The following is a 19,896-nucleotide window of genomic DNA, read 5'->3' as shown; positions in this document are numbered from 1 at the left end:
TGTTTAGCAGCCAAATAACTGTAAACGCATGTTCATTCTAAATGTGCAGGGAACAACCGGAGGAACCGGAGAAAAAAATCCACGTGACCACGGGGAGAGAACACGCAAACTCCAAATATACAACAGACGTCAGGGGTTGGGATCGAACCCACTACCTCCTCCTTACCAGGCGAGGCAGATAACATCTTATAATTGAACCTGAACTAATTGCGACGTGCGCGTTAGTGGCAAGGGCCCTTTGGCATATCGCACAAGATTTGCGAAACACACAAACCCACTGGCACGCAAGTTTGTCAGGTGGCGGCAGTACAGCAAGTGGGTTTGTGAAAACCATCTGTGGGAACCTTTGAGCATGTACCCCTCTTTTGGGTGGGCTTCTCCAGATACCCCCATTTCTTCTGACAAATATGAACATGATTCCTTGTAAAAGGTTTCAGTTTGGTGTTTTAACATCTACACACCTGTTTTGTTGCCAGAAAAAAAGGGGAAAACCTATTCTCATATTTTGGTACTGGCAAAGGAGGTCCAATGATGTAAATATGAACATATTAAATGGGACAGAAAAAACACGCTGAAGTTAGATAAAGGTGCACACATGCAATTATTTGTTTAGGCTAAAATTTAGAACTTTCTTGACTGCAGGAATTATTATTTGGTTCTTTCGGTTAAGTCACGTCTAAAGATAAAATAATAAATTAAATTAAATTATAGAATACGACGTTTCGATTGCAACACAAGCAATCATCATCAGGTATAATGAAATAGCGACATAAAATCTAACCAGAAAACTATAGACAGACATATTAGCAGACAGATATCACCAAGATACATAGCGGGAGCAACACAGGCAACAGAGAGGGGTGATCGTCTCTGTGGGGTGGCCTTAAATAGAGAGAGGGGGGGAGGCAGAGAGAAGGAAGGTGGGTTAGAGAAAAAAATTGCATATCAATGAGTGGTCAACAGACGTGGTGCTGCACGGAAAGTAAGCCTGAAAATCAGGACACACTAAAATTAAATAACCTAGTAAAATATCGAAATGTAATGTAACACACAAATAACGCATAGCCTGGTTGATTACGTATTTCAAAGATTGCTAATTTAGAATTTAAGTGTGAACATTCTAAAGAGGACACAGGCAGAGAAAACAAGTCGCCAGAGAGAGAGAAAAAAGATAAGCTTAAAACTTCCCCGTAGAAGTGGTTCAATCTTAATTTTAGAACTTTCGTGACTGCAGGAATTATTATTTGGTTCTTTCGGTTAAGTCACGTCTAAAGATAAAATAATAAATTAAATTATAGAATACGACGTTTCGATTGCAACACAAGCAATCATCATCAGGTATAATGAAATAGCGACATGAAATCTAACCAGAAAACTATAGACAGACATATTAGCAGACAGATATCACCAAGATGATATCTGTCTGCTAATATGTCTGTCTATAGTTTTCTGGTTAGATTTTATGTCGCTATTTCATTATACCTGATGATGATTGCTTGTGTTGCAATCGAAACGTCGTATTCTATAATTTAATTTAATTTATTATTTTATCTTTAGACGTGACTTAACCGAAAGAACCAAATAATAATTCCTGCAGTCACGAAAGTTCTAAAATTAAGATTGAACCACTTCTACGGGGAAGTTTTAAGCTTATCTTTTTTCTCTCTCTCTGGCGACTTGTTTTCTCTGCCTGTGTCCTCTTTAGAATGTTCACACTTAAATTCTAAATTAGCAATCTTTGAAATACGTAATCAACCAGGCTATGCGTTATTTGTGTGTTACATTACATTTCGATATTTTACTAGGTTATTTAATTTTAGTGTGTCCTGATTTTCAGGCTTACTTTCCGTGCAGCACCACGTCTGTTGACCACTCATTGATATGCAAATTTTTTCTCTAACCCACCTTCCTTCTCTCTGCCTCCCCCCCTCTCTCTATTTAAGGCCACCCCACAGAGACGATCACCCCTCTCTGTTGCCTGTGTTGCTCCCGCTATGTATCTTGGTGATATCTGTCTGCTAATATGTCTGTCTATAGTTTTCTGGTTAGATTTTATGTCGCTATTTCATTATACCTGATGATGATTGCTTGTGTTGCAATCGAAACGTCGTATTCTATAATTTAATTTAATTTATTATTTTATCTTTAGACGTGACTTAACCGAAAGAACCAAATAATAATTCCTGCAGTCACGAAAGTTCTAAAATTAAGATTGAACCACTTCTACGGGGAAGTTTTAAGCTTATCTTTTTTCTCTCTCTCTCTGGCGACTTGTTTTCTCTGCCTGTGTCCTCTTTAGAATGTTCACACTTAAATTCTAAATTAGCAATCTTTGAAATACGTAATCAACCAGGCTATGCGTTATTTGTGTGTTACATTACATTTCGATATTTTACTAGGTTATTTAATTTTAGTGTGTCCTGATTTTCAGGCTTACTTTCCGTGCAGCACCACGTCTGTTGACCACTCATTGATATGCAATTTTTTTCTCTAACCCACCTTCCTTCTCTCTGCCTCCCCCCCTCTCTCTATTTAAGGCCACCCCACAGAGACGATCACCCCTCTCTGTTGCCTGTGTTGCTCCCGCTATGTATCTTGGTGATATCTGTCTGCTAATATGTCTGTCTATAGTTTTCTGGTTAGATTTTATGTCGCTATTTCATTATACCTGATGATGATTGCTTGTGTTGCAATCGAAACGTCGTATTCTATAATTTAATTTAATTTATTATTTTATCTTTAGACGTGACTTAACCGAAAGAACCAAATAATAATTCCTGCAGTCACGAAAGTTCTAAAATTAAGATTGAACCACTTCTACGGGGAAGTTTTAAGCTTATCTTTTTTCTCTCTCTCTGGCGACTTGTTTTCTCTGCCTGTGTCCTCTTTAGAATGTTCACACTTAAATTCTAAATTAGCAATCTTTGAAATACGTAATCAACCAGGCTATGCGTTATTTGTGTGTTACATTACATTTCGATATTTTACTAGGTTATTTAATTTTAGTGTGTCCTGATTTTCAGGCTTACTTTCCGTGCAGCACCACGTCTGTTGACCACTCATTGATATGCAAATGTTTTCTCTAACCCACCTTCCTTCTCTCTGCCTCCCCCCCTCTCTCTATTTAAGGCCACCCCACAGAGACGATCACCCCTCTCTGTTGCCTGTGTTGCTCCCGCTATGTATCTTGGTGATATCTGTCTGCTAATATGTCTGTCTATAGTTTTCTGGTTAGATTTTATGTCGCTATTTCATTATACCTGATGATGATTGCTTGTGTTGCAATCGAAACGTCGTATTCTATAATTTAATTTAATTTATTATTTTATCTTTAGACGTGACTTAACCGAAAGAACCAAATAATAATTCCTGCAGTCACGAAAGTTCTAAAATTAAGATTGAACCACTTCTACGGGGAAGTTTTAAGCTTATCTTTTTTCTCTCTCTCTGGCGACTTGTTTTCTCTGCCTGTGTCCTCTTTAGAATGTTCACACTTAAATTCTAAATTAGCAATCTTTGAAATACGTAATCAACCAGGCTATGCGTTATTTGTGTGTTACATTACATTTCGATATTTTACTAGGTTATTTAATTTTAGTGTGTCCTGATTTTCAGGCTTACTTTCCGTGCAGCACCACGTCTGTTGACCACTCATTGATATGCAAATTTTTTCTCTAACCCACCTTCCTTCTCTCTGCCTCCCCCCCTCTCTCTATTTAAGGCCACCCCACAGAGACGATCACCCCTCTCTGTTGCCTGTGTTGCTCCCGCTATGTATCTTGGTGATATCTGTCTGCTAATATGTCTGTCTATAGTTTTCTGGTTAGATTTTATGTCGCTATTTCATTATACCTGATGATGATTGCTTGTGTTGCAATCGAAACGTCGTATTCTATAATTTAATTTAATTTATTATTTTATCTTTAGACGTGACATAACCGAAAGAACCAAATAATATTTGCTTAGGCCACTGCTGGCGGAAGGGCCTCCACTAGATAAACCTAAATCTCTTGGCTATTTTGGCCTACCCTTCCATGCTGGCCAGATATCTTGGAACTATTCATACTGTACCACACCACACCGAACTTCCAAACAATGATAGCTGTGGTCTACCCATTTATACTGCCGCTTGGATATGCAAGTCCAGTGTGCGCAGCATTACACCATGCCAGCAATTACTACGATTACAGAGGAGACCACAACTGCCGCTTCCACGTGCACCCGAGGGCATGCTAGCTGCCCACACCTGTTGTTGTCGATGATGATGGCGGGGCCTGGGATAGTTTGCTGGCTCATCAGCTCCCCCAGCAGGTACACGCCTGTGTCCAGGTAACCCTCTTCAAAGTAGCAACGCGTCACCTGTACGCCACGACCACCAATGAGCATCACTCGGCGTTAACACAGGAGCGTAGTGGAACACCACACGCAATACAGCGGCTTTAATCGGTCAGGTCCATAGAGCTATGGAGGTCGGGACAATAATGAAAAACATGAGACAGTAAATACGGGATGAAGAAATGATTCTCCGATCATGACCATGAACCGTAACAATTCACATAATCAGAGGATGAGCTTTTACGTGATTATTCATTATTGTGTGGCCCTGCGACAGGGATCACGAGCGGCAGACGCAACTTGCCTTCCTGAGAGGCGGCGGTTCCTCGCTGGCAGGAAGTTCGGGCTCTGCGTGGATGCCACTCTTGCCGACCCCACGCACCCTCACATCGTCCACCACCACCGCGCGCCCAGGGATCGTGAAGCCAAACTCCTGCTTGTACCTGCGGCAGGTGAGAGACCGCTCTCTCGAGACGTGGGTGCAAATGCCACCCCTTCCCCCACCTCGCCTCCCATTCCCGTCTTGATGGAGCTCTCCGATGTGCTTTCGGGTTGAAACCCCATGTTGTTGGGCAAGATGTCTTGACATTTCGCTCGACATGCTGAATTTTTTTGAAAACCACATTGAATTGAAGAAGCTCCCAGCAGCACATGGAGAAAACATTAACTTCTATTAATTTTTTACCACGCAAGGCCCACTGAGCTATATAGCTCTTTTTCAGAAGTGACCTGGCCATAAATAATCGCCCAATGAAGTGGCTTATCACGTGGAAATGTATTACAGCCAAATACTCTGAACGCATGCCGATTATAAATGTGGAGGGAAAAACTGGAGGACCCGGATAAAAAATCCACACGACCACAGCAAGAATGTGCAAACTCTAAATTTTCAGGCATTAGGGTCGGGATCGAACCCACGACCTCCTGTATACCAGGTGAGGTAGTTAACATCTTGCCACCTTGGCACAACCAAAAGCATTGGCCATCATGCCGAACAACACGCGGTACAACCAACAACACTTCGGAGAGTTACACAGCACAACGACGAAAAACCTGAACAGAAATTCTCCGTTTATGCTCCACAAACATTACATCCCCCACGACCGAGGGCTGGCAATAAAAACAAGGTGTGATAGTGTACCGTTGCGTGAAGGCCTCAAGAAAGTCTCCGTAGCTAGAAGAGGCCTCGTTTACAGGGAACCCGCAGGCAGAGCACATGAGAGCGCAGTCGGTCCGTTCGTAGCGCATGTGCAGGAACACCTCCGTGTGGATTTGGGACCTGAAGAAAGGGGGAGCAATACCAGGTTAGCAGTGAATAGAAACACACGTAACATTTTCCCGATCAATGATACCGAAAGAACCAAGAAGATGAATCCCTGCAGACACGAAAGCTTTAAATCGAAATGATAAGAAGGCTCAGCGGCCCGGCAATGACAATTCAGAATCATAATGAATCAGAATCTTTACTTAGACTGGCGGAATTCTGGATCGACAGCATGGCTCTAATCCTCGATTCCAGACGTTTTTGAGTTACGAAACTCCCTGGGCCTAGTTCCTCCCACTCCATCTCTCCCACCATGGTCTTTTTATGTAGACAAATTTTATTACAAAACCAGCGATCGTGATGCCCTATCGGTTCATTATTTAACAAACATCAGGCCTGCAGTGTTGTTTCCAGCATTCAATGGTGCTCATTCCTGGAGGTCCCACTGCAGAAATGCTACGTTCATATGGTGGTAAAAATATATCTCCACAGGACATATTCCCACTGAATGCTAAAGCACCATTGATTAGTGCCACTTTTACAAACCCCTAAAGAGATTAGCAATCAAGATATTCCAATCATTGTTGGACATCCGTGGCCATAATGCATTAACTACCTCGCCTGGTATGGAGGAGGAGGTTGTGGGTTCGATACCAACTCTTAAGCCTGTATATTTGGAGTTTGCGTGTTCTCTCCCCGTGGTCACGTGGATTTTTTCTCCGGGTCCTCCGGTTGTTCCCTCCACATTTAGAAACATGCATTTATAGAGTATTTGGCTGCTATACATTTCCAGTTGATGATAAGCTGCTTTGTTGAACTATCATTTGTGGCCCGGTCACTTCTAAAAAAGAGCTATACAGCTCAGTGGGCCTTACCTGGCAAAATAAAAAGTTTAGTTTCATAGTAAATTTACCGGGCGAAGCCCTGAGCCTGCAGCTCTTGCACGCAACGCTGATCGAGTGCTGTGATCCTTTCCTCCAAGCGTTGGAAGGCAGGCGGTCCGTACACAAGCGCGCTCGGCTCCTGGCACTCGTGCACCACGTCCGCCAGCGCCATGCCGTACGCGGACAGGATGCCAGAATACCTTTGAAACGGTGTGGGCGAAAGGATGCAGGCACGCGTTGTGCAACGGTAATAACTGGGGAGCACGCTTGATAGGTGAATGCGCAGCATCAATGAAGCGCAGTTGATATACAAATATAAATCATTGGGACATTACCAGTGACAATTTACACATCAGGACGATCACATGAACCTGAGTGTACTGAAAGTAACAATAATGCCCTTTGTGTGTTCAGTAACGCTGCACTTAGTCTCTGCATTAGGATGTCTGGCCAATTTCATTAATGTTTGGAATGTTGGGAGGAAATGGGAATATCTGAAGAATACCCATGGCTTTGAGGAGGTAGCACCCAAAGCTTTAAACAAAGTAATTCAATCCTCTTGCTGTACTGCCATCTGCTGTCCACCTCGCAGCCTCGCAGGTTTGAGTTTCTCAAACATGTGTGCGTACCACCCAACCCTCACCTCTAAAACGATAGATATCAGATGCCACCACGCTAATGTGTAGTTACACTGTTGCCTGCGCTATGCACGCATCTTGAACTTCGCATCGTACGTAGCCAACCGTGCTAATCGGAGGTGCGGGTTCGTAAGAGCTACCGAATGTCCCAACTGCAGCGCCTCTATGTCTGCTGGTGCCGGCCACTGACTTGTGAATGAAGACTGTGCTCATGCCGAGGGCGCGTGCAATGGCACAGGCGTGCTGTCCTCCTGCGCCGCCGAAACATGCCAGCACGTGCTGGGAGGTGTCGTGACCCTTTGCCTAGCACAGAAACAAAGACACAGGGACAACATTGTCGACACTGGGCACCAGCCACCCAAGGCAAATATTTAAATGCATTTGTTTGGTTTGGATTGAAGGCGTTTTTCGCTTCTGCAAAGTGTACTGGCTCTAAAGGTTTGGTAAGGAAGCAAATAGTGTGTGTACATGAACAAGTCAAGTCGACTCTTGTTTGTTTAACCACGTGAGAATTGGAGAGACCAGTATAGAGTCTTGTTTGCAAGTGACCTGGGTCAACAAACCGACAAAAGAAAAATAAAGTAAAACAATGAAGCAAACAAATCAGAACAAAACAACTGTCGCATGATAAATCGGAAATTTTGCACGAACATAAATCAATGTAAAATAATAAATTCCCCGTAACTCTATTATGTTAATATGTTACATATCACTACAATATACACTATCTGTTAACAGATTCTACATGTCAAATGCAATTGCAAGTGAATTTTATCATGAAGATTCAACAGCTTAGTATCCTATTGTGATTTAGATGCGAGAGCAAACCAGGGCATTTTGGAAGCAATGGAATTCCAGGTGTTTGGGGCATTAACAGAGAATGAGTGAGAACCACGTTTGTTTTTTGTCCTCGGTACAATTCTGCCTAGTGCTGTGGGGGCAAACCTTGAAGCCACATGGTTCTCGAAACCACTTGTTAAAAGAAAATCAAAAACCACATTTCTGCATGTGGCGATGAGTTGTTGCACATTTTCAGGGTCCTTTCAAGAATCAAATATTTATTTTTAACTTTGTGATGAAACAGTCTGTAGTCGCTGTAGGGGTGATGTGAATCCATTACGTAGATGTACAAACAAAAATGACTGTTACATGCGATTCGATGCATGTATCGTGAGCATGAGAATCACTATTAATGGTTGATTCAACACATAGTGGCACATTTAACCATCAAACATTGGTGACATCAGAGGCATTGCACCCAACAACGGTTGCAAGCGCCATATTATCAATGGCAAGAAAAAAACTGAATAAGTCTCAAGTGCAAATGTCTTTTTTTTTTTATGTAATCCCCGACGGTACCTGTGTGAGTGCCCGGATGGGGCGACACATGGCCTCATTTGCCACTCGAATGAAACCCATGGCCACCTCCTCCACACTCATGTTGTCGGGGGGGGCCTGCGAACTCCCAGACGCCTGCCCAGCCAGGAAGTCGTTCACGCCCGCCGTCATTTTCGCAAACGCGGTCGACGTCTCTTTCTTGCCCAGAGGCTCCGTCTCATCCGGTCCAAAAATTTTGGGGAAGAACTCCGGGAGCAGCCGACCCAGGCACAGGTTTGCATCGGTCACGGTGAGCGGCCCATCTGGTTTCCAAGGGAACAACAATTGCCCCTTGTCTGAACAGGGCATGCTGGGGGCCGTGTTGAGTCAGCCCAGCATGTAGTTTGCTGCACTGCCCTCTGCTGCCCACACCATAGCCCTGCAACAGCCTATAACACCTGTTTTTAATGCATGATGGTGTCCCATCGAAGCATTATCCAGGCTCAACTCTGCTCAGCGTCCGAAATCTGATGAAACAGGGTGCATTATGGGTTATTTGATCATAGCCTTACAAGAAGTATTTCACTCCAAAATAATCCTCAACATTCTGCTTTTCAGAAATTTACTGCAGGTAATTGTCAGCGACTTTGTGTTACACCTTTCCCAATGAGATACTTTGTAATATCTTTTTTTTATTGTTTCTTGTTGTAGCTTTGCTGACCCGCCCCTACCGTGCATCTGTGAAAAAAAGCTTCATAGGCCATCGGATTCCTCCAGTCTAAATAAACATTCTGATTCTAATTGTTTTTGTTCCTACATCGGACATTGCTCTCTCACCTTTTTTGTAACAAGTTGGGCCAGGGTGAGCGCCAGCCGACTCCGGACCTACCACGAACATGCCAGCCCTGGAGGAGCATTTGTCACACAAGGCACGTGCACAATGTCCGTGAGCAAGCCGCAGGGTTATATTTACGAGCTCCATTGACGGAACCATAATTTGCGTTGCCAAAAGAATATGAACACATCAAGCAATATATCCTTTCCACGTTTCTATCACCTTCAATCCCAGTGGTGTAGTAGCATGGGTGGCATGGGCCCTGGTGCAAGGAATGACATTGAGGCCCCCTGTTCAATATCCCTTCTCTCTTCGTGGCCCACCTCCTAGGCCCCACTGGCCCATGAGCCCCAGTGCGATGTCGCCACCCGCACACTCGATAACCATGCCACAGCTCAAGCCTCGCGAGGGGTTATTTATTTATTTGTCTGTTTTTGGGTCAATTCAAAATGTAAACGATAAACTGCGTATTCTTTCACGTGGTCATCATTGACGGGGAAAGGTTTACCTTATGCCGCCCGACAATTCAAGTTAAGCAAGTAAAGTTACGCTGCCAAAACAAATGTAGGTTGAACTTCTTTCGCACCGTCCGTAGCCAACCGTGCTAATCGGAGGTGGGGGGGAAGGACACCAAAGTCGACACTAAAAGCAGTTCTTATATCACACCTGAAGAACAGAATGGAGCCGCCACCCGCTGCCACTGTGTTGATGTCGAGCTGCGGTGCCTGGATCGTCACCCCTGCCGTGGTCGTCTCAAACACGTGCTCGTACGAGCCGGCAAATCGACTCACGTCCGTCGACGTACCTGCGCAAATACTAGACATGTAACGATGATGCTAGGCATGCAAAGATGTGGCTAGCTATGCAACGACGTTGTGAGGCATGCAACAATGACGCTAGGCATCCAACGACGATAGTAGGCATGCAATGATGATGCTTGACATGTAATGACGATACTCGGCATGCATTGATGATGCTAGGCAGGCAACGGTGTGGCTAGCCATGCAACGACCATGTTAGGCATGCAACAATGATGCTAGGCATTCAACGATGATGTTCGGCCGGCAACGACGATGCTAAGTGTGCAACAATGATTCTGGGCATGCAACGAAGATGCTAGGCATGCAACAATTATACTAGGCGTGCAATGTTCATACTAGGCACACAACGATATTAGGCATGCAACGATGATGCTAGGCATGTAACGGACGCATCGATTCATCAACTAAAATCTATTCCTAAGCTCAGGACACATGCATTAAATAATTCCTTATGAGAATGATATATTTATTATTTATGCAAAGTACTGTATATGCATATATCTCCTGTTACATTTATGGCAATGAAGCAAAACTTTAAACTCAGAACAGAACACCTAGAAATACAAATGAGACAGAAATAACGAAACCAAATATGATTATTGAATCAAATAGCCAACCTAACTCATGACAATTGATCAAATCTTATCTTAGATAGCGCCTTATTCCAAGGCACCAGGAGATGAATTGTTACAAGTCTAACAACTATACTCTGCAAACGCCAAGTTATTCACAGCCAAGTGTATTCCATATACTTGGGGCACTTGGCAGTACTCAGCCAAATTCATGCGAAATAAAGTTAGCCGTTTAGTTTTTGCAACGTCCTTCCTAAATCGCATCCGACACGTCGCCGTATTTGCAATTCTATCCGTTCGTGGAAATTCCAAGCACGGCCCTCAATTCGGCCTGACGCTGCCCGAGGGCTCGCTGATGAGCATCCCCCCCCCCCGCCCCCCGCGGGCCACGAGTCGTACCGCCCATGTCAAAGCCGATGACGGGCTGGCGCTCGTCCGCCGTGCTGGTGGTGACGGCGTAGGCCACCACGCCGCCCGCTGGGCCGGACAGGATGGCGCGCGACCCGTTAAATCTCCCCATCGGGGTGAGCCCGCCATCCGACTGCATGAACAGCACCCGCACGTCCTGCAGAGAGCATCGTCGGTGACGGCCGGCCACTGGGTAAATATATTTTGGCGAAGGACGGAAGACCACGGATGTGACGGGGGGGGGGGAAGGCGTAAAGCGTGTGGAGAAGAGGGGACGGATAGCAAGTGTGACTGACAAGGACGTCAGTAAACAATTTGGTGGGTACGAAGTATTGTCGACAAAGCGAGGGAAGCAAGACGGTGATGATTTTTTTCCCTGTGATGCGGAGTAAGGAAGGGAAAAAATCATAAACAGAGTCATTAAGAGAGAGATTCGAGGAAGACCGAAGATGAGACGGAAGCATTAACATAAACAGGGACAAGAAAGTGGCTTCGGCGACAAGGGGGGAGGCGCGTGCCGCCAACCCCATAGCCATGTGGGAACGGCGACCATGAGAGGAAGAGGAACTGACAAGCGTATGCGCCGCAAGACGCAGCAGGCAAGGGGCCTATCATTGCCGGCCCCTTCATTTTCCAAATCAAAACCCACCTGTGCATGCGCGAGTGCCGGCTAGCTGCTCGATTAATCTAGGGCGCAGAGTCATCGCATCGCTGCAGCATAAGATTTAAAAACAGAACTTAAATTACGTGAAGATGGATCATAGCTCTTGGTATTAAGCATAGTTCAAAAGCACTTAAGTCCAAGTAAGCCAAGGAATAGTTCTTAATAATAAGAAAGACACAATGTACGAAGAGCACCACTGTCAAAAAAGACAACCTCCAAATGTATTATTTATTCTTGAGACATTCGAAAATTAAAGCAGGACCTAAATTACACGTATGTAAGTGTGGACCAGGGACACTGAGAAAGAAGAATGAGGAACACACGAATTGGAGAATATATGCAAGTTCGAGAACATCATGATTGTTAATAAACCTAAGTGGGCCTGGGCAGGACACACTGAGCTGGACGGGATAACGACCGGTAGTCGCAACCACGCAATACAACCAAATTACAATTGTGTCATTCGTAATTAACTACCATCACAATATAATTGGAATTAGATTGTAATTGGAATTACATTGTGATGATGATAGGCATGCAACGCTGATGCTAGGTATGTAATAATGATGTTAGGCCTGCAACGATGATGTTAGGCATGCAACGATGCATCGACGCATCAATTTGTGCTGTAATTGTATTGATTGGCCCCCAAGTTTGGTGGCAGCCGAAAGAAGGAAACAAAGCTGAGAGTACGTGCAACATGAGAGGTGGAGCGATGTGCAGGAGGCGGCAGCTGGGGTGAAGTTTTCATCCAACAATGGACATCCCATAGCTGACGATCAGACTCAGAATGGGAATATTTATTTATACAGGAGGAATCCGATGATCTGTACAGCTCTTTTTCCACAGATGTCCAGTAGATGAAATGTGGATGCCAGCAGATTAACGTAACGAAGCCACCCGGACACCCGCCGCCTGACAGCAACGTCGTCACCCGTGCAACTGGCGCTCACCTGCAGCTCGTTGTGGAATCCGGCGGTGAAGCCGCACAGGTACTTCTGAATGCACGGGGTGAGGTAGGCGTCCGCGCACGCCGTGTAGCCGCGCGGCACCGCCCGCACCATGGGCATGATGTCCGATGACAGCGACACGTGCCGGAACCCCATGCGGCGTGCCAGCTCGCCCACGCTCCGCTCGTGTCCCGCCCACCTGGACGCCACCATGAGGAATTGCGTTTGCTTTGGCACTGGCTAGTACGCTGGTACCAAACTCGTACGTGCACGGCTCTCCGATGTGTTTATTGGGTGGGTTTGTACAGCGTGCGATGCGTCGGAAGATTTTGCCGACCATCATGCGGTACAACCTGAAAACACATCGGAGAACTATACAGCACAATCCAAGTAAACCTAGGCATTTATTTACCCTGGTGGATAAGAGCTTCTCCACTCAATGCTGGATGCAGGGGTTGCTCAGGTTGGTGAAGGCAGGGAGCATAGACGTGGGAGTGAGAAGTGTAGTACAACAACGGATTTGGCTGCACTGCCCTCTGCTGAACACCACACAGTAGAGCCTATGGAGTCAGCCATCCAAATACGAATGCAAGCTCAACCCTGATTAACTTCTGAGATCTGACATTCTGCTTTGTTTGGTTCGAGGCAGTACCAGGGGTTCACATTTGTCACCAAATATTGTCTGGGTCACTGGCAGACTGGATTAGGTACTTGACTCGCAGCCACAGTTATTTTAAGAATTGTTATTGGATGTGGTGTGCCAGGTATGAAAACATATTTCGGGTCACTTATAGACAGAATTGGCTGCAAATAAGCACTGGACAATACACATCTTACCGTAGCTGTGCTACTTTGAATGCAAACAACTCTCACACACCCTGGATGACCTGAAGATGGAAGTCACCCATGTGATAAGGGACATGCAGACAGGGGAATTGATTCTTGAATCTCAGAACCAGACCTGGGGTCAATTACAATTGTAAATGTATCATGTGTAATGAAATCCAATAACAGTGTAATTACAAGTGGAATGTCATCTAACGATGCTGCCGTAATTGTAATTATATTTGGCCCCAGGTCTGCTCAGAACATGTGTCTATGTGTTAGGTTGTGTGGATATCAAAGGTTACCAATTTCAGCAATTACTCTTAATCTATAATAAAACTGTTCTACTGCACATTCCTGTAGTTTTTTTATACACTTAATGCTAATCCAAAATAGCAATGCAGACTCGGTTTTCCAGATTCCCTCTCACCATTCCGTTTGGGTATACATTGTAATAGGCATACGTATTGGTATGAGTACATACCTGTCAACCCATACGATTTACCCATATTCTTATACAGGGAAATTGAGTTTTCAGATTCATATGGCGTACAGCCGTTTCAATCCGGGCAAAAACATTTTTTGTCTATTTGTTTGTGTTTCTCCCTTCTGATGAGACTTTGTAGGATGAACGTTGAGATTTATCATGGGCACGAGGTGACCAATACGGTCTGAATTGGTCTGTAATAAGGTAGGGCACTGATAAGGGGTTGACAGATATGCGAGTACTGTCATTGTACATCTATGATGGACTTGAAATTATAAATTATATAATAAGCCGAAAGGAATGTCTTCAATTGAAAACATTTCTGATTGCAGTGGGACCTGAAACAAAATCATGACCAAAATTTGTAAATCAGATTTAACATGGCTGCCATAACCGACTACCAATCAGAGGTCGCAACCGGGTACCCGATACCCGTACCCTACCCGATACCTGGCTACCCGTACCCTACCCGATACCCGTACCCTACCCGATACCCGTACCCTACCCGATACCCGGCTACCCATACCCGGCCGGGTACGGGTAGCCGTTTGCAACCCTGGTGCAGCCGGGTACAGGTAGGCCGTGAGTCACTGGTGAGTCACCGTTTGTCACTCATTTCGGGTAGGGTACGGGTAGGGAACGGGAACCCGTACCCGGCCGGGTACGGGTACAGGTACCCATTTGCGACCCTGGTGCGGCCGGGTACGGGTACGGGTAAGGAATCAAAACCCGTTTGCGACCTCTGCTACCAATTCACTACGCTTGCATAAGTTGATACAGCGGTACAGTAATGGTGACAGCGGCTCCATCTAGTGTCGAGTATTAGTGTCGCACAGTTCCATTCTGGGCATATAATGATTCACTGCAACACCGAATCGAAGTTTTTTTCACATTCGAGGTCACGATTCTCGAAAATGTTTCCTTCTGTTGCATTATTTTCCCTATCTTGTTTGTAATGCAAGTAATCTTTTACATCTCGTTTGGACGGTTTTGTGCAGATAATTCTCGAAACGCATGATTCAATGCACATAACACGAGTTTGAGAATTGACTAAACAATGTGTCTAATATAGGCCCGGTGTTGTTGTGTTTTTTATCTCAGGTGTTGACGCGGAGAGGAGTTCTGGCGGAGGCCCCACGTACGTGTACGAGTGCATGAGCACCACGGCCAGACTGCTGATGCCCCGGGCCAACACTCCGCTAAGCTTCTCCTCCAGGTCAGCGAGGTCGACCTCCTTCCAGACCTCCAGCTTCTCGCCCGTCGAACCTGCTCCACCCACCATGCGAAACAAATTCATCTTCTGTCGAAGGCTCAGCGGCAAATGCCTACTAATACACAAGACTTGCGAGCAGTTTAAGTAACTGTCTAAGTCATTATCACAGGCCAATTTCTATCCAATGCAACATGAAGACCACTTCGCGTCATTGCCATCCATCACGGTCCTGTGCAATGTCACAATCCAGAAACCTTATTATAACGGATTGCGCTTTCTGCGTTGTGTTAATAGAGTTCCCTAATAGAAGAACCGTGTTATAGCGAAAACGCGTTAAGCGAGGACTCACTGTACCTGTAACAATCGGATGTGCCTCCTTTCCTGGGAGCTGACATTTCTCCTGTTGGAGAACCACTCTCTCCTCAACCTCGATTACTTCTTCATAGAGCACCTCGGGCATTCGGATTTCCTTTTGGGAAAAGCAAAATTGACTGAAGTGCAGAATATATATTTTTGTGGCTAATGAATATGGCCCTTGGGGTGCAAGTAAAAAATTGCTTCAACCACAATGATTCCCATCAATAAAGAACCACTGCAGATTAAATGCTTTCATGTGCACATCAGTCTTCATGAAACCACATACAATTGGGAAATTAGCTGAGATGCAGATATCCGTTTGAAACTATCCTTTAGGATATACAATTTAATATGAAAACAGTGGAATATTAATTCAACCTTTAATCAGCTTAGTTTAAACATGTTATTTGACATCAGTATGTTCTCACCTAATAATGAAACCAAAAATAATACAATTATTTTTATGAATGCATTTTTTATTCGAAGTTATTTTACTAAATTAAATGCAAGTGGTTGTACAATACATCATTACATATCTTGATTCGCTGGGGCCTGCCAGGTAAGGCCCAGGTATAGGTGGATATGTGAAAAGGTCGGATTTGAGTACATCTTTAGAAAATGTGTTATATAATGCACAAATAGGTTACTAGAAACAAATAAATCAAAAACTCCTTTAAACTTGGGAAAATGTTTTACTGTGCTTTATAATTGAATGTACACAAGATTAAGAACACATTGCTGCATGTGAAAAGGTTGAATTTGTGAACATCCACAAAAAGTGGCCACACTATGCACAAATACTGCAAAAGGCGTGGGTGATTATTTTGCAAGTGCAGATATGTGACGGTCAGAAAGCAGGCATTGTAGTCGATTGCGCATATGCTTTTGGGGCTTGTTACCATGAGGGTTAGTTATGTTACAAAACTGGATGATTCATGATGCTCCTTCCGTAAAGGACAGCTCAAACAAATGTACAACTTGGCTTCTATTAACCACCTATGTGCCCCTCAACCATCGAACAAAGATGCTCACTGCATCACGCACTTTCAGATGGGCTTCTACGGCCGTCTGGAATGCTCTTCCTTCCGATATTAGGAAGCCACTGGAGCTATGCACTTTTAAACCTATATTAAAAACGTATTTCTTTAGAACAGCTTTTTGTGTTTGGTTTGTTGTCCTTTCCCCCGCACCTCCAATTAGCATGGTTGACCACGCAACGGTGCAAAAGAAGTTGAAACATACAGTACATACATTGACAAAATCACGTACCAGGTCAAATATTTTGGGTCGGGCCTGGTTGCCGATGTGCAGAAGGTCTCGGAATCCGCGCGTGATGAGCAGGGCCATGGGCTCACCCTTGCGCTCCAGCAGCGCATTCGTGGCCACCGTGGTGCCCATGCGGATCCACTCCACGGCCGCCGTGTCCAGGGGCAGCCCCGCGGGCATTGCCATGCCCGTCTCCTGCAAGTTCCAACAGGTTAAGTCACACAGGATTCGTCGGCGAAGGTCTCCAGTCGACTCATGATGTCCAGGGACTTGTTGTTAAAGGGCCACGGCCTCCCCGAAACTGCCCTCGGAATTGTTGGTGAACCCACCATATCTTGCCACTCTTGTATCTTTTTAGTGTCTTCTCACACTCTACGTTCTAAATCTTTGCCGTCTCTCTGTTCTTTCTTTTTCTAGCGCTCAATCCACGCTTTGGCTCATTTTTTCTTCTCACCCCCCTTCACTAGAACAAACTTTCCCTTCTCATTAAAGTCACCTTCGCTCACTAGTTCCCACTCCTCACTATTTTCCCTAGCTAACCCCACATCCCCTTAATCTCCCCCTGATAACCACCACCTTTACCGTTCCCTCTTCATATTCTCATGATACGACTATCACTCATTCCCCATTCATTCAATCCATTCATCATCATCTACTGTCATCAATTGCGCTTTCACAGAATTCACGCATCACAGATTTGCCCATTGCATCATCTCATCTATTTCATTCCCCTCATCTCCACCATTACATTCACACACGTGCCCGTCTTAATTCTTTGTAAAGTGCCTCGATTAAGGCGCTATATAAATTCCATTAAGATTTCGAATGAAATGATCTAGGTTTCGAAAATGTAGATTACTTATAGAATAAGTCAATGGTTTGGCACACGCGAAACTGAATGCACAATTATTGTCCCAATGTGGACGAAATGTCAGTTTGTCTAAGTATGTCCGACACCGTGGTATTTTCTGAGGATTGTTCCCTCATCACAAAAGGTGGAAAAATTATATAAATTTGAATTACAGTCCTGATTGATTATTAGGGCCACGTAAAAAAGCCACCTTATATTTATACTTATTCTTGCATTCGACTGGATGAATAGCGACTAATAACTCTTTGTCTGAATTAGTCAGGAAATCGCTTCGATTTATGTGCGGTGTTTAGCTTAAATGCAAATTATACTAATTATTACCGACATTTTTTCAGCAAAATAAAAAAAAGAATTGGTATATTTGGTATTCATGCCATCATAATTACACAAGGCTATCACAAAGGCACCATTTTACAGATGAGTACTGTATAGGCTGAAGTACATTCACAGTATCGGGTGATATTAGTTTTTTTATAATTAGGCAGCTTTCTAGTCATTCAATTTGTTTATAAATTTGGACAGAGATGCCAGCACATGTGACCTACTCTTTGTCAAATTAATGCCACATCATCTTTTAACCTCCACTGTGAAGCAGACAAGCGTATGTTTGGTGAGACTGTCTCTTGACGAATGAGTTTGAGATTCAGTGAGCATTTGCCGGGGAGATATTTATAAGTTAAATGAAAACAGTGACGACGACGACGATGAACGTGGTGGTGATGATGCTGCCGAGTGTGAACCTCCTGCAAGATGCGGCGGATGCCCTCGCGGGGAGCGTCAGGGTAGTGTGCGGGGTCCTCGGACAGCAGCTTGAGGACACGGACCCGGCCACCGGGGCAGCGTGCGAACACATCCGTGAAGGTGCCGCCGCGGTCGATGGCAAACTGGAACGTCCCCTTGGCCGCCGCCGCCGACGTCGCCATGCTGCCGCCACGTTCGCAGCGCGGGCGGCGAAACAGTCAAACGCCCGCAAGCACCAATGGGTGCCCCATTGTCGTGAAGTTTCTATTGAAGATTGTGTTCTACGTTTCCATTGAAAATTACGTTTATGTTACGCTCACTTCCAGGGAATGCCACCGACCGCTTTGAAAGGCAGCGATACAGCACAATCGCTTTAAAATGACTATCGCGTGCAGTAACAGCACAGCTAAGTAATATGCCCTATTGGCCGTTTAATTGTTATTGAAAAAGCAGAGGAATTATTAAATGCACTTAAGCTTTTCAAGGCTTTTCCATCAAGAGCCACAAGTGGTTTACTCCATAAAATTAAAAGACCAATCTATAGATGTTGCCCCTATAATGTAAAGTGTATGTTTGCGTATGGCAATATGTTCAGGAGCTGAACGCCAATGTTGAGATCTACTTGCCACGAGAAGGTTTTGCTATTCCTCCATTTAAGGAACACAGACCACAGTGTTTTACTATATGGTCTATAGTTTGGGTTGCATGGCCAGTCGCTCTGTGCCTTGTCTTAATGTAATACTAGTATACAAGTTATTAATTGATGGCAATCTGTTAAGTAACACATTTGCTTTACACGGTCACATGAAGTGTTATTTATTAACAAAGAATGTGCCAATAATGTCATAATTTCCAGGCTGATATACTGCAAAAAGTTATCCACGTTTTTCTTGAATGTTTTTTTCCAGATCTTCCTAATGCAACCCGATGGATTGCATGATGGGTAAGGAAAAGTATGTACATGTATAGGATACCTAAACACCTCAGCAACTTAAAGCACCGTTCCCTACATCATATCTCAATCTCAACCATTCTATTGCCCTGCTACAGTGCAGCCAAGAGGCTCCAAGTGGCAAGCTATTCGTTATGCAACTCCACGTTTACCAGACTGCAGCACTGGACCACCAATGGGGGCATTCGTTTGAAAAACGAGGTCATGAATATTGTAGTATATCAGTGCATGCACTTCGAAATGCTATGAAGGAACATTACCACTGGAATGTAAATTGACATGTCTAGACATTGAATATTAAACAGGGTGATCTATTTTTGGATACACCACTAAATAATGGAACATTATTGAGATAACAGTTTCATTCAAAGTCTCTACATATTTCTGACCAATCTCAACACACTCATTATATCTTTGAACACTCTTCTGACTTTACCCAGCAAAGTCATCACTCTGACAATATTCAATAAGCTGTTCAGAAAATAACAGGGCCATT

General features: G+C 44.3%; 1 protein-coding gene across 5 annotated transcripts in view; it reads right to left on the bottom strand.

Moving 5' to 3' along the window:
• The window catches only part of OPLAH (5-oxoprolinase, ATP-hydrolysing), a 43,884-nt gene that overhangs the window by 21,695 nt on the left and 2,293 nt on the right, over positions 1 to 19,896 (bottom strand). For 4 of the 5 annotated variants that reach the window (XR_013586142.1, XR_013586143.1, XM_078601887.1 and 1 more), the window contains exons 2-15: positions 18,448 to 18,631; positions 16,840 to 17,031; positions 15,568 to 15,682; positions 15,143 to 15,269; positions 12,692 to 12,887; positions 11,066 to 11,231; positions 9,940 to 10,078; positions 9,276 to 9,343; positions 8,481 to 8,761; positions 7,312 to 7,424; positions 6,513 to 6,683; positions 5,477 to 5,614; positions 4,640 to 4,778; positions 4,247 to 4,359 (exon numbers count right to left, since the gene is read on the bottom strand). Coding sequence is in view for 3 of the 5 variants with exons in the window: in XM_078601887.1 (XP_078458013.1) it covers positions 4,247 to 4,359; positions 4,640 to 4,778; positions 5,477 to 5,614; positions 6,513 to 6,683; positions 7,312 to 7,424; positions 8,481 to 8,761; positions 9,276 to 9,343; positions 9,940 to 10,078; positions 11,066 to 11,231; positions 12,692 to 12,887; positions 15,143 to 15,269; positions 15,568 to 15,682; positions 16,840 to 17,031; positions 18,448 to 18,630 (2,141 nt within the window). In the remaining 2 variants the exon portion in view is untranslated. The remainder of the gene's footprint in view (positions 1 to 4,246; positions 4,360 to 4,639; positions 4,779 to 5,476; positions 5,615 to 6,512; positions 6,684 to 7,311; positions 7,425 to 8,480; positions 8,762 to 9,275; positions 9,344 to 9,939; positions 10,079 to 11,065; positions 11,232 to 12,691; positions 12,888 to 15,142; positions 15,270 to 15,567; positions 15,683 to 16,839; positions 17,032 to 18,447; positions 18,632 to 19,896) is intronic. The other variant, XM_078601889.1, reaches the window with a different exon arrangement.

This window comes from Lampetra planeri, chromosome 17 (assembly GCF_965212315.1).
Source record: "Lampetra planeri chromosome 17, kcLamPlan1.2.h2, whole genome shotgun sequence".
NCBI lineage: Eukaryota > Metazoa > Chordata > Hyperoartia > Petromyzontiformes > Petromyzontidae > Lampetra > Lampetra planeri.
Note: the sequence above shows the minus strand (reverse complement) of the source record. Positions and strands in the feature narration are given on the sequence as shown.